This window comes from Thermobia domestica, chromosome 6 (assembly GCF_964235325.1).
Source record: "Thermobia domestica chromosome 6, izTheDome1.hap1.1, whole genome shotgun sequence".
Lineage (NCBI taxonomy): Eukaryota > Metazoa > Arthropoda > Insecta > Zygentoma > Lepismatidae > Thermobia > Thermobia domestica.
In genome coordinates this window covers 29,572,458-29,585,965 of record NC_137459.1, presented here as the reverse complement: position 1 = coordinate 29,585,965, position 13,508 = coordinate 29,572,458, and the positions used below count along the sequence as shown (strand labels likewise).

The 13,508-nt window shown below is 35.4% G+C and overlaps 1 protein-coding gene across 1 annotated transcript in view; it reads left to right on the top strand.

Annotated features, from left to right (window-relative positions):
* Positions 1-13,508, top strand: part of LOC145687915 (protein ECT2-like) — a 47,373-nt gene that overhangs the window by 6,886 nt on the left and 26,979 nt on the right. Inside the window, exons 2-4 of the mRNA XM_081761472.1 lie at positions 2,343-2,407; positions 7,710-7,843; positions 9,571-9,703. Coding sequence (XP_081617598.1) covers positions 2,343-2,407; positions 7,710-7,843; positions 9,571-9,703 — 332 coding nt within the window. The remainder of the gene's footprint in view (positions 1-2,342; positions 2,408-7,709; positions 7,844-9,570; positions 9,704-13,508) is intronic.

The following is a 13,508-nucleotide window of genomic DNA, read 5'->3' as shown; positions in this document are numbered from 1 at the left end:
TAAAAATAGTTTTTTTTTTTCAAAATTATCTTATCAAAAACAGAGTTGTGATTGTAGTTTTGAATAAAAAATAGTAATATCTTCCGTTAGTCAATTACTTTTTACTAATACTAAACCGCTTTCTAATATCGGTCATTTTCGATGATTTTTTATATTTCTCTCCCCTCACTTTCCCCATATTGCGTGGCTGAATTTAGATTTAAACGGCATCGAAAGTGTCACTGTTCATCTCAGTGACCTCGAAAACCATGGGTTCGACACTGATATTGATCATTTTTGATCGTTTTTTTTTTATCGTTCCTCCCCTCCCCCAAGTTAAACCGTCAAAGTGATATGACAAAACCATCTCAGGTTCGAACATCATTCATGTTGAAAATTGGTTTGATATCGGTCGGGTGGTTCAAGTGTTACTAAGTTATATATCCCCTCTCCTCCCTCTCCCGTAGGTTCCACCGTCAAAGTGAAATTATAAAACAAAAAAAAAAAAAAAAAAAAAAAAAAAAAAAAAAAACTTCCCAGTCCCAAACCTCATCTATCTTAAATGTGATTGAGATCGGTCGGGTGTTCAAGAGTTGTGTGACAAATATAGTCACTTTAAATTTTGTTGGATTCGATTACTTAATAGTATAAGAGAGAAATCGCGTTATTTTTTACGCAGAATTGTTGTTGTGGATATAGTAATTTCCATGTGCAGGTTTTTCTCGATGTTCTCTAGTTTCTTCCCACATTTTCAATACAGCAATGGATAGACTAAGCGTCTTGGACGTGGGAGCGATTTCCGGCGGGAGTTCATGTGGCTAGTTCGAATCCTTCGTTAAGCTGAAGCTCCACATCTCATATAGCCTCGCTGCTGAAAGGAACGCTAAACTCAAAATCAAATCAAAAATCTCACTCCATCAATTGCTTCATAACTGTCTATTTCCAGGGTTGGCAAAAACCATGGCTTTTATTGAAAAAAAAGTTTTTTTTTTTTTTTTTTTTTTAATGCGCTCTATGTATTTGTATCATATATGGACAGAAATAAGTTTGTTTCGCCTTGGTGTTATTATGCAACAACCAGGTTACGCTGAGCTCCTCCGTGGCTAAGCAGTTAGCGTACGCGCCTTTGGCGTGGGAGACCCGGGTTCGATTCCCGGTGGGAGCTCATGTGGTTCGGATTCCACGTTAATCAGTAGGTCCACGTCTCATATAGCCTCGCTGCTGAAAGGGACGTTAAACTCAAAATCAACTCAACTCAACCAGGTTATGCTGGAAGGGGTCACATGAGCTTAAAGCGGAATTCAAACCGCTTCTCTGAGAGAAATTGTTCTCCATTTAGACTCGAAACCGGGACTAATTGGCGACAAATGCGACGAGTCTGCTGACTTACTCACGAAGGACTCTTGTTAAAAATACGTTGTAGTGATCTTTACATACTTGTGAATATAATTGTCAAGACAAAAAGAGTCATTTCAGGACAAAAAGATATATAGTTGCACAAGTGAAACCATTATACAGAATTACATATGGACAATTTCAAAGTACTGCAGAGAACAGAAGAACTAATTTAATACAAGTTAGTTCACTACGACTTTTATTATTCCAAGTCAAAGAAATGTAACGACTTACTTGGCATATCAGTAAGAAAAGTGAATAAAGATACGATATATTTGAGTCCACTTTGGTTCTGACCCATTTATACATAAATAGATACCAAAGATACTTCTGATTTCAATAAATGCCTCTCATGGGGTTTGTATGACCCCCTTCCTAAAAAAAGTACGGCATGTCGATCTATTTTATCAATAGTAAACATGATCAAAACGAAACAATATTTAGAATTTTTCTTTGATTGCAATTGCATAACAATAACAAACTATATATAAAAAAATCACAAACATTCATAAACTTATAAAATAAAAGTTGCTTTTGTAGTATAACCTCTTTGAGTAATGAATGGAGAATTTAGGTCTGAATATACGGGAGTGAAACGTGATAACCCACAAAAGTGTGTTCATCAAGATTTTACGAATAATTACATTTCACGTACATTTTTTCATATATTTTTTTGTTTAAACTTTATGTTTTTTTAAAAAAAAAAAGTTTAAACCAGCCAACCCTGTCTATTTCTTTCAACTTAATGGGAATATTCGTAGGACGTAAAACTGACTTAATTTTAATATAGACATCTTAAATTGTATTGACTTTTAGTGATTTTCTTGTTGCTCCGTATAACGTCCAAAGAAAAGATTTAGAAAACATTGTTTCTGACTCAACGTTATAAGTTATAGAGCAGAAGCTTTGGTAAATACCTTTTTCAAGGATGTGGGTAGCTCTTGATATTTTTGTTTCTTTCTTTCTAGATTTCACAAAGATATGCCTTGTAGGGAAACTGAGTGACAATAGAAGAATAATGGAAGCTGCACTTGTAAGTTGTCCGTCATTTTGTTTTTCGATATAAACACTAAGTTGTGCATGGACTACAGAAGTTGATATCGTTCATGGGATCTGAATGTTTGAGCACCGACCTCAGGAGTGGAAGTGTATGTGTGGTCAGGGAGCGGATAGATTGGTGGTTAGCACTTCATCAAGCACGATAAGCCACAGATCTCAATTGGATTCTCTGCCTAGTCACGTTTTTCAATCTTTGAATTTCATTAGAAACAAGAACTACCTCGTGGCTAAGCAGTTCGCGTACGTGCCTTTCATGTGGGAGACCAGGGTTCGATTCCCGGCGGAAGCTCGTGGTTTGGAGGTCCACATCTCATTTACCTTCGCTGCTGAAAGGGACACTAAACTCAAAATCAAATCCTTTTAACGTTTTTGAGGGAATGGAACTTTTGACCTGGAAAAATATTATAGAGGAGTATTGTATATATACAGGGTGTAACAAATGGACAAGGACTATCTAGAAAAATACACGTGCGATTCGAAAATCACGAAATACGTGTCCAATATTTTAAAAAGATTATTCAGGTAACATAAAAAGAAGTCCTCCCATTCCCTAAGGGGGTGGAGGGGCATCTTTAACATTTCAAATGGAAATCCCTAATATTTAACGTTAGCTCTGCATTGGGACATGAACATTTCAGTTAAATAATCGGGCACAGTGTCAAGTTATTCATTTTGCTATGGTTATGTAGATGTGTATAATGACCATTTGATTTCAAATTACATGTAATTTCATCTGAGAGGTGAAAGTGAACATATAAGGTCGGTCTCTGGATCAATTATTCATTAGAAAAGAGGGTAAATGTGCTCTTGTAAAAATTAGTGGAATAAATAACAATTGAGCAGAAAAACACATATGTGTCACTCCTGTGGCATGTTCTGCAAAAATTTATAGCTAATAGTAAATTAGGGTCCAGCAACGTAGAAACGATTAGATATTTATAGTAGTAACCACTGTTACACAAAACCTCTGAACACTTAAGCTCGTTTGTTTTAAGTGATTTGTATTAGAGCTCTCAAAGTAAAGTTCTAACGCTCTCTTTACTCAAATAAGTAGATTGGTAAAGAACTAACAATGGCCAACCTTTCCGAACGAGATATCTATTTTGATTTTACGAGGATGGGACGATCATATGTTCAAATTTAATATTTAACTTATCGTTTCACGATCCACACAATTCCATTTCGAGATCTGAATGAAGATCGCCCTGTAGAGTTTTGTGAAGATATAATGAAACCAATTGATGATAATCCTACTTTCCTTACCAGAATTATATTCTCTGATAAAGCCATGTTCCATCTAATCGGTCACGTTAACAAGCAGTTGCAGATTTTGGTCTGACAGCAATCTTCATTGGTTCTCTGAAACACATACTCAACATTCTGAAAAAGTTGAATATCTGGGCGATAGTGCTTAACAATAGAATAATTGGTCCCTTTTTTATCAATGGCAATTTGACTTTTGAATTGTATGAGGATATGCTTTGAAAGCAAATAGTTCCAGCTATCAGAGAAGCTAGAAGAAATTTCACCCCACATATGGTTCCAAAAAGATGGTGCAGGACCGCACTATGGTGTAAATATGCGGTAATTTCATAACACGAAATTTCCTCAGTGATTGATTGGCAAAAGGCGCGAGATTGAGTGGCCCGTTCGTTCTCCTGATTTATCGCCATGGGACTATTTTTCTGATATCTGAAAACTCATGTCAATCAAACAGTGACAAGCACTTGGATGATCTTTGTCAAAGGTGCACCTATTGATGAAGCTGCACTTGTTGAACTGGACGTCATCAGGAATGCCGTAGTTAGCTTTTACCATCGAATTGATCAGTGTCAGATAAAGATGCACAGTTTGAGCACATGCTGTAGAACATCAGTTACACTTTGTTCATGTGCAAATGTTATTGACAACCAGATCGTGAAGGGCAAGAGACTCACGTTAATCAAGTACCTCGAAGAGAACGGGAACAATGTACGTGGATGATAAAGCTGATGTTTAGTTACGCGTTCTGCAGCTAAGGCGACAGTAAATCAAAATGGTAGGAACGAAGACAGGACAGGTTTTGTGTTCTCGAATTTCATGTAAAACAGTCTGTAGTTAGTGTTTAACGAGGTTAGGATTGTGTTAAGAACAAAGTGTGTCACCTATCCCTACCTAACAATTAACCTAAACTTTGAGTACGCATTTAAGAAAAGAGTTGGATTTATTGATCTGTAATGTTGGAAGTGTGTGGCAAGAATTAGACTATCGGATTGATGTGTGTTGAATTACAAAAGGCACTCATATTCAGTGAGCATATTTGACGTGGAACATAACACGCATGTGCTTAGAATATATATATATATATATATATATACTCATTTAGCATAAGTTGCATGTCATTGTGACTAACTCAATGTGAGTTACTAATCTTTAAAATCAGGAAGATCATTTACAATGGCCCTGTGTATGTCAAATTTCTGTGTGTTTTATCCACGTTTCGTAAAATTGTTCTGTGACATCCCTTGTCGTAATTATGCTTCTACATGTTGGTATGAAACAATGATTTTATTTACAGGTATGTCTGTGTCACGTGGTTTCTCGAGCTCCTCCGTGACTAAGCGGTTAGCATACGCGCCTTTGACGTGGGAGGCCCGGGTTTGATTCCCGGCGGGAGCTCATGTGGTTCGGATTCCACGTTAATCAGTAGATCCACGTCTCATATAGCCTCGCTGCTGAAAGGGACGTTAAAATCAAAATTAATCAATCACGTGGTTTTTAACCATCATATTGGTCTACTTGAACTTCACAAATCTAAGGAAGATATTTTCTTGTTACAAAAGCAATAATTTTGCTTTTCACGTAGTCATTGTTTGCAACGGTTGTATTGAAGTGTAAATGAGGGCAGTTTCATTTTATGTTAGTTTAATAGACCTATTAAAAATACTGAACACGCATTTCGTATTTTTTAACTGCAAGAGTATTTATATTTCTCGAGATATTTTATCAACCTCAGCTGATGTACGATAGTATTCCTTTTCTTGTGATTACAGCGCCATCTAGGAAGATTACGGAAAAGTGCTTCAAGTAAAAGTTACGTATTTTCGGTCTTAGAATCCGAATTTGCAATAAAAATAGGCGGTTTCAGTTGGGACTTTAAGGGGAGGGAGGGGACAAGTTTAGGGACGGGGGCAGCTTCTTTTTATGTTAGTTGAGTAGATCTTTTAAAAATATTGGACACGTATTTCGTGATTTTTGAACGGAGAGACTAGATTTATGAAAAAAATATTTGAATCCCTTTTACCCCGTTTTTCAATGAAAGTGTAATAATAATAAGATACACTTTTGGCATAAATTTTTAAATACCCTACCCGCACAGAACACACCCTTTAATCAAATTGATACGATTGAAGGGCCCAGCTTCAGGTGGGTACTAACAACTTTCCAAAACTCGTTTGAAAAGTGTCAGCCGTTTTTCGACCCCTAAAACTATGAATTCGACACTAATTTCAGCCATTTTTGAAATTTTATTTTTCACTCCTTCCTCCTCTCCCTTTTGCCGATGGGGCTGAACTTGAACTCAAACGGCATTGGGAATGTCTACTCATTTCAGCGACCCCAAAAACTGTGGATTGCACATTAATATCATTCATTTTGGTTTATATTTACATGTTACCCTTCAAACTCCCACCACCTTAGGGTGTCTTACTCTCACAGTATTTTTTTCCAGACTAAAAGTCATATGTCTGTATAGTTTGGTTGAAATTGTTCCAGAGTTACGCTGGAATATACATTCATACACATACATCCAAAAATGTGTGTCTGAATGTATGTATATTGGTGTTGCCCCTGTCAGAAATAAAAAAAAAACTAAATATAGTTAATGACGATCAACGCCCTCGGTATAGCTTAGCTCACGAATTTCTGCCGCGATTGATGCCAACGAAGAATTAGAATCGCGGCAGAGATTCGTGAGCTAAGCTCTACTTGGGCTGTGCATTGCCCCGTAGATCTCACTTTGTCTTGTTACTGTTCTTGAAGCCTGCAGTTTTGCATGTTTGTGCTATTGTGACTCTCTTAGTTTGTAACACTGAATAATTAACCCCTTGTGTTCCAGATATCATTCTCCTATGCGTTCTGTAATACCAGTTTTTCATTTACTGTTATTACTGTCTAGACTGTTATATAGGTCATAGTTATTGTGCACGCGCGAAGAGAACATTCACATTGCTGATAAGGAATATTATTTGCATTGTGGAACATTTTGACCGAAAAAGGGAAATTTTGATGTTCTAAAGGGATTTTATGCTGCTTCAGGTTGGCAACACTGAGCGGAGATCAAAGACAAAGTGTTTTCTTTTTTCCGATCTCGAAGTTGTCAATTGTTTATCGTCAAAATAAACACAATGTGTCGTAACTCAATGCTCCCTTAGGCCTGCTATCTACTGAGACAAAACTCTGTCATTTCTGTCAGTAAGGTGCTGTCACCTAGGGAGAAATAGTAGAACTAAGTCTTAGCCTTGCATCCACTAACAAATTTCATCACCTCCAGGATCAATACGACCCTTAATAAAGGGTAATTTTCATGACATCTATATGGGTATCACTGGAACGCAAGGGGTTTGTGTTGTATTATTAGTTTTCGTTTAACATATTCATTTGGAATATATAATAATCTAACGTAGTCAGGGTATCTATTGGTCATAAAAGTCACGAATATCTCGAAAAAGTCACTAAATCAGAAAACGGTCATGAAAGTCACGAAATTTAGCTTTTGGGTCACAATTTTTTTTTTAATTATACAAATGTAAGTACAGATTGGAAAATTTTGTTGTATAAAGAGTCAAAATTCACTACCAAAAATATCTATGATCGGCTTTAGACGCTACCAAATCGCAAGCAAAGTACGTTTCTATCACATAGATGAAAATTCGGCCTAATTCGCACCTAAATTCTCTCTTGAAAATGTTAGGAAATTTTATGATTTGGTAAAGAAAAGGTCATAAAAAAAATTACGAAATTTCATTTTGGAATTTTAGTAGACACCCTGGTAGTGCTATTTGAAAATCTAAAACTTAATATTGAGTTGACAACACTTAATCCAGTGGTATTGTATAGTATGTCAAACAATGTTCTCCTGCTGATATTTCTATATTTCAAAACTTCAGCATTTCTATTAGTTCAAAAGTTACAAGAACGTTTCAAAAATAATGGTCCACCGTGTATATAACCTTGAACTATGAACTATATATAGAACCTTGAACGTCTAAAAATGTTCAATGATGTTTATTTTTCAGTCTTTTGGCGTAGGTGTAGTTTCAGCAAAAACTTCAGCGGCTATTTCGTATGAATTTCAACAACCTAATTCTGTATTTGTCCTAGAAGATTTTGAATGTTCTTTATTTGAAAAGCTTAAACGTAACGGAGTAAGGTAAGCTTGTGCATTAATGGAATATTTTATTGTGATTAAGGATGTTGTAATAACTTAACATTCTACCTTAAAAGAAATAAGAATAAATTTTAAAAATGAAAAAAAAAACACTATATTTTCCTTTAACTTGTAACTTTTAATAAATGCGGAAGAAAATTTTCTATTTTCGTCAAATTCCCAAAGCTTCCAATAAAATAGTCATTCAAGTGGTAAGTTATTATTTTTACACCAGTCTGTTACTAAAATGGATCTTTGGAGTTTTATATATATATATATATATATATATATATGGCAATCTTTATTTTAAAAAACTAAATAAGTTTGAGATATTTAAACAGAAACCAACCCATAAATGCGTCACATAAGTAGTTACAGTATTGTGATGGGAGACTTAAAGGAAATTGTAGTTTTATGATCCAGGTATATTTCCTAATATTACTTCACAGGATATAAACCCGTACATATCTTTCGACCATCACTGTTAACTTATAAAAGCCGTTAGGTTATTTACCCCTGTACGAGAGAAAGAAAACTAAAAATCTTGTTCAATAGAAGATAAATATCGCTTTGTTTTCTTGAAATTACGTATTATAAAGCATATGAAAAAAATGTGGCAAACATTTTCCCTTACGCGATTTTGTTCAACTTTCGTTGTGTTTAGGTCAAAATTTCAATACACGCTTACATCTAATGACAATATTCGATTCCGACCTCAATTCTATACATCAATTTCTTTAGCTTGACATGAATTATTAAGTGATCTGCGTAATACAAATTATACAGTCACGAGAGATCTGGAAACAAAAGCAATGTGGCCTTCAAAGAATATTAAGTATTATTACTCGTGATACTGTTTTTCTGTAGAAACGCGAAATCTTCTATTGATTCAAGGAACAGTAAAAATATTTCCAACCAATTACCTGACTTCATTTAATACTGCCGTGTGTGATGTTAAAATTGATTTTTCAGTGAAATCAGTGTGTTCACGAATGATTTTTAGACTTATCTTCTATAAAACGTGTCACTACTAGTTGAGCATAACTATCCGTGACATACAGCTGGCAATGAGCTTCTACCTCTCTTCTTTTTGATTCTGAAGGATCATTGGAACGTTTGTGACCAAGGGTATAAAGAATTTTTTAAGTGGAAAAATACTTTTAATACCAAAAATTTTAGGAATAATCCAAAAATGGATCAGAAGATTGCGATCTTGGTCAATAATTAGTTTTTGGATCAGGGGCCAGAATAGTTTGGAACGGGCCCCTAAATCGATTTTTTTTTTTTTTTTTTTTTTTTTTTTTAAACCTAATAAGCACATCATGCTGAGTGAAATGATGGTTTGGGTTTGACTACACTGTATATAGTTCTCTAGATGCAAGGCCTACAAGAATTTTTTTGATTGAAATATAATGGATCTTTTGATCCAAAAATATTTTTGTTCAGTAGTTAATAATGTTAAATAATATCGTGGGGTGCACAATCGCGAAGCGAAAGTTTCACAATTTTCTAAATTGCATACGTTTAATTAATTCCTTATGGGCTTCCAGATTTTATCATCAATATTATTCAACATTAAAAGCCAAAAGTAGTTTTTACTATGGATTTTTACTGTATTTTTGAATAAAATCATATCATTTAACAATTTTATTTTACATACGAACAAATGGTATATTGTACGACCTTACAAGCTCATTTGTATTCTACATAAAATCTTTTTTTTTTAATAGAATATTTGGACCTACCGCACTTCTTGAGATGGCCGAATCTCGAATTATTTCAGATAAAGTACGCCCAATGTTTTGCTCTTCAATGAAGGAAGTTGTTACTACGTTTACAGGCTTCAGAAGTAAAGAGAAACTGGTAAGTGCAAGAACAATAAGAAAGATAACTTCACACTAGCTATAATTGGAGTTTAATGTTTATCTTTTCTTGAAGTACTTTCCCGTAAAGCTGTAGTTTATAGAGAGGTAGATAGGGTGTTTCAAAACTACACCGAAAACGTTTAGGAGGTGATTCCTAACACCTAGATAAAAGTATAGACCAATCTGGGTGCACAAATCCTTCCTTCCGAAGTTATAGGCTGCCGAAAACATGAAAAAATGAACTTTAAAGGTCCATAGCTCCAAAACTATGGGACCTACCATACTCGGGTCCAGACTTCACTTAGGAACTAGTATGTGCCCTATCCGAATATTCAAGTTTCATATCTCGGGTTCGATCCCAGGCCCCGCCAAGTGAACTTTGTGGTGGACAAACACCGTGTGCGTGGGTTTTCTCGGGGCTCTCCCGTTTCCTCCCACTTTCTTCATTCCACCATTTCATTCATTACTCATCATCACCGTCTCCTTTAGCCTAACCGGCATAATCGTGGGACGTAAAACTCAAAGATTTCATTTCATTTCAAGTTTCAGAATTGTGCGGTACTTCCGCAACATTTTTTATAAAGGTAGTTGGTGACTACTTCAAATTATATGCCCTTAGCCTAGCTCCCTGTATAAAAATTGTTGCGTAAGTACCTTAGGATTATAAAGCATGTATTTTTGGATAGCATACATGTTAGTTCCTAAGTGAAGTCTTGACTGCGGTAGGTCTCATAGTTTCGGATCTATGGATCTTTAAAGCTCATTTTTTTCATGTTTTCGGCAGCCTATAACTCCGAAAGGAAGCATTTGTGCACTCAGGTTAATCTATACTTTTTGTCTTATCTTGATGTCAGGAGTCACCTGCCAAACGCTGTCGGTGTTGTTTTGAAACACCCTGTATATTATGATCTAGAAGTAAGTATTAATTCGCACCTCCGATTAATTTTATATTTCCTGATCCAATTAAACTGGTTGAGAACTCACATCTGATGCAAGGAGTCCTGGGTCCGATCTCGGGCTATGTGAGCTTCTGATCAACATCGTGTCTATAGATTGTATTGAGGTTCCCCTGTTTGTTCTTACTTTCTCCCTCTAACAATTTTTAGCTCCCGGCGTAAGCGTACCGGAGCTCATAGTGTCACATTAGGTGTATATTTGTGTATGTGGTACTTTATTTCTCGGAAACTATTGGCCAAATCTAACCAAATTTGGTGGGCAAATAGCCCATCGTGTAAGGAATAAAGATAGCTGTATTTATTGGCCATGCTCGGAGAGGCTGAGCTTTCGACAACATAGACTGTGTTCCACGGCTTTGCAGGCCGGAAGCTTCTGACAAGGAAAGTACTTGGACTCGAACGAGTGAATACGTACAAAAAGAAAAGCATGTCTAATGTCAGCACCCCGAAAGCAAACAGGGATGTTCGTTTTTCTGCAAGATGGTATAAACGTCCGCAAGAGTAGGGCAAAGTAGAGCACGTGGCATACCGAACAGGGCTTTTATGTACCGGGTGAGTGTAGAAACTCGAGACTTGCTTTTTTTTTTTTTTTTTTTTTTTTTTTTTTTTTTTTTTTTTTTTTTTTTTTTTTTAACAATATATTTCCAACGATATACTACTTGACCCTCTTACCATTTGAAAATTTTGGTTGGAGGCTGTCTGGGACCCTCCGAGGGACCCTGGGACATAATTTTTCATTGAAAATGTGTGCCCCTAAAAATAATGGGATACTTGTTCGCCGATTTTTCCAACCACCTAACCCTTTCCGCTAGAATGGCCTGGGTCAGACTTCATAGACGCCCTGTAGTTATGTCACGTGCTCTACTTTGCCCTGTTCTTGCGGATGTTTACACCATCCTGCAGAAAATGAGACATCACTGTTTGCTTCCGGGATGCTAACATTACACGTGCTTTTCTTTTCGTGCGTATTTACCCGTTCGAGCCCAAGTACTTTCCTTGAGAGTTCGGTTCGCCTCGGCTTGCCGTTTACTTGCGCTTATCATCCGTTTTCTTTAGTCTTGAAAACTAAAAGCATTCATTTATTTTCGATATATTAAGTAACTGTATGTTTTATTTGGTTTTTTGTTAGATTGAATATGGAGTATTGGTTTATCATTAGACCTTTATTAGCTGCAATGTAAAGCACTGATTGATATTTCCTATAAAGAATTGAGATATTTTCTATAGTTGCATTGAAACTGGTATATTTTTCTGATCATCTTCCTGCGGGGCTAAAATTACTTTGCATCTCACAAATCTGTAGTTCTCCTGGTGTAATATACTGGACAGAAAACTATCGGTTGAACGTAAAGGCCAATCTGTTATCTGCTAATATTGAGAAATTTCAATTCTGTGTTCTTCAGAACTTTGTTTCTTACACAGGTTTTTTTTTTTTTTTTTTTTTAAATTCAACAGAAATGGTTTCTCAAGTCGCAGAATAGAAATTGTGGTAACAAATTTCATTTCATTCTACGTCAATTTCACTTACTAGTCTTGTGTTCAGTTCAGAGATACTAGCGAATTCGGTATTTTTTTTTTCAGTTACTATAAAACAGGTTTATTTTCGAAATGTTTATTTCTATTGATCTGTGCATTTTTGCTGTCATTCACATACACTATCATAGTACACGAAAATAATAATAATTGCACATTGGTCACATATCCGCTAGTAAATTAAAGGCAAATACCCACAGAAAAAGAAACTAATAGAAAAACATAATTTCAGGCAAACTTAGTTCATGATATTTTATGCCTCGTGAGTTTTCAAAATAACTATATCCATATTCGTATTTGCGTGAAGAGAAAATGAAAACTTCATAATAAGCATGCGATTTTATTTTCCATTATTTTTCCTTCTTGTACACATGGAAAATTTCCAGTGTATGAGACACGGAATTAGAGATGATGCATACTTCTATAAAACTGGTAAAATAGAACTAAGAAAACATAGAAAATTCGAATCAGATTTCATGATATTTAAAAAATTATTTTCCTCCGAATACTATTTTGTTTCTGAAAAAAACTTACAGAATCAGAAACTGTTGTAACTGTACTGTTCATTCACTTTTACTTTCACTCCATATCGATAGCACAGGTCTGCTAAAAAATACTTTCTAAAAATTGATTATAATAGGTTATTTAAATGCATTTTTTAGCGCTGATTTCGAAAATGAAATCAGTTTTTCTCCATCACGTAAGGTTTTCCCACAAAATTTGGTAGTATCTTAGAAATAAGTAGCAAAAACGCTATTTTTAACATTTTTTCCTGTTGCATTGGATAAATACTTCAAGCAATACAATGTTACTGCATTAAAACACTAAAAATTAAGTAAACATAGACATTCAAAATAGTTATCATGGTTATAAGTCATTACGGAAACGTTTACGCTTTGCAACAAAACTTCTTTTAGAGCTTTTTCTGTTGGGGGCTTGTTGTGGATCGTCTATCTTCAACGTCCAACAATAATCGGCTATCATATTTGTCTTCCATCTTCCTTGATATCTTTTTTTTTCAATTTCTGTAATATCTTATAATCTGTTCCCTTGCTCCTCGCTGACAGCACCAAGATTTGTTGGAAAATAGTTAAGATGTGCATGGAGAAAGTGGACTTTCAGGCTCATGTTACATCCCAACTGCTTGAAGTTTTCCAACATGTCGGCTACAATAAACTTGTAGTTAGGATCCTGTTTGTTCGCGATAAAACTGTTTACAACAAGGGGATAGACAAGATTGAGCAACCAGAGGAAAGCTATCCAGTTTGAACCGGATTTGGCTAGTTTTACCATTGTCTGTTCAATGAATGATCT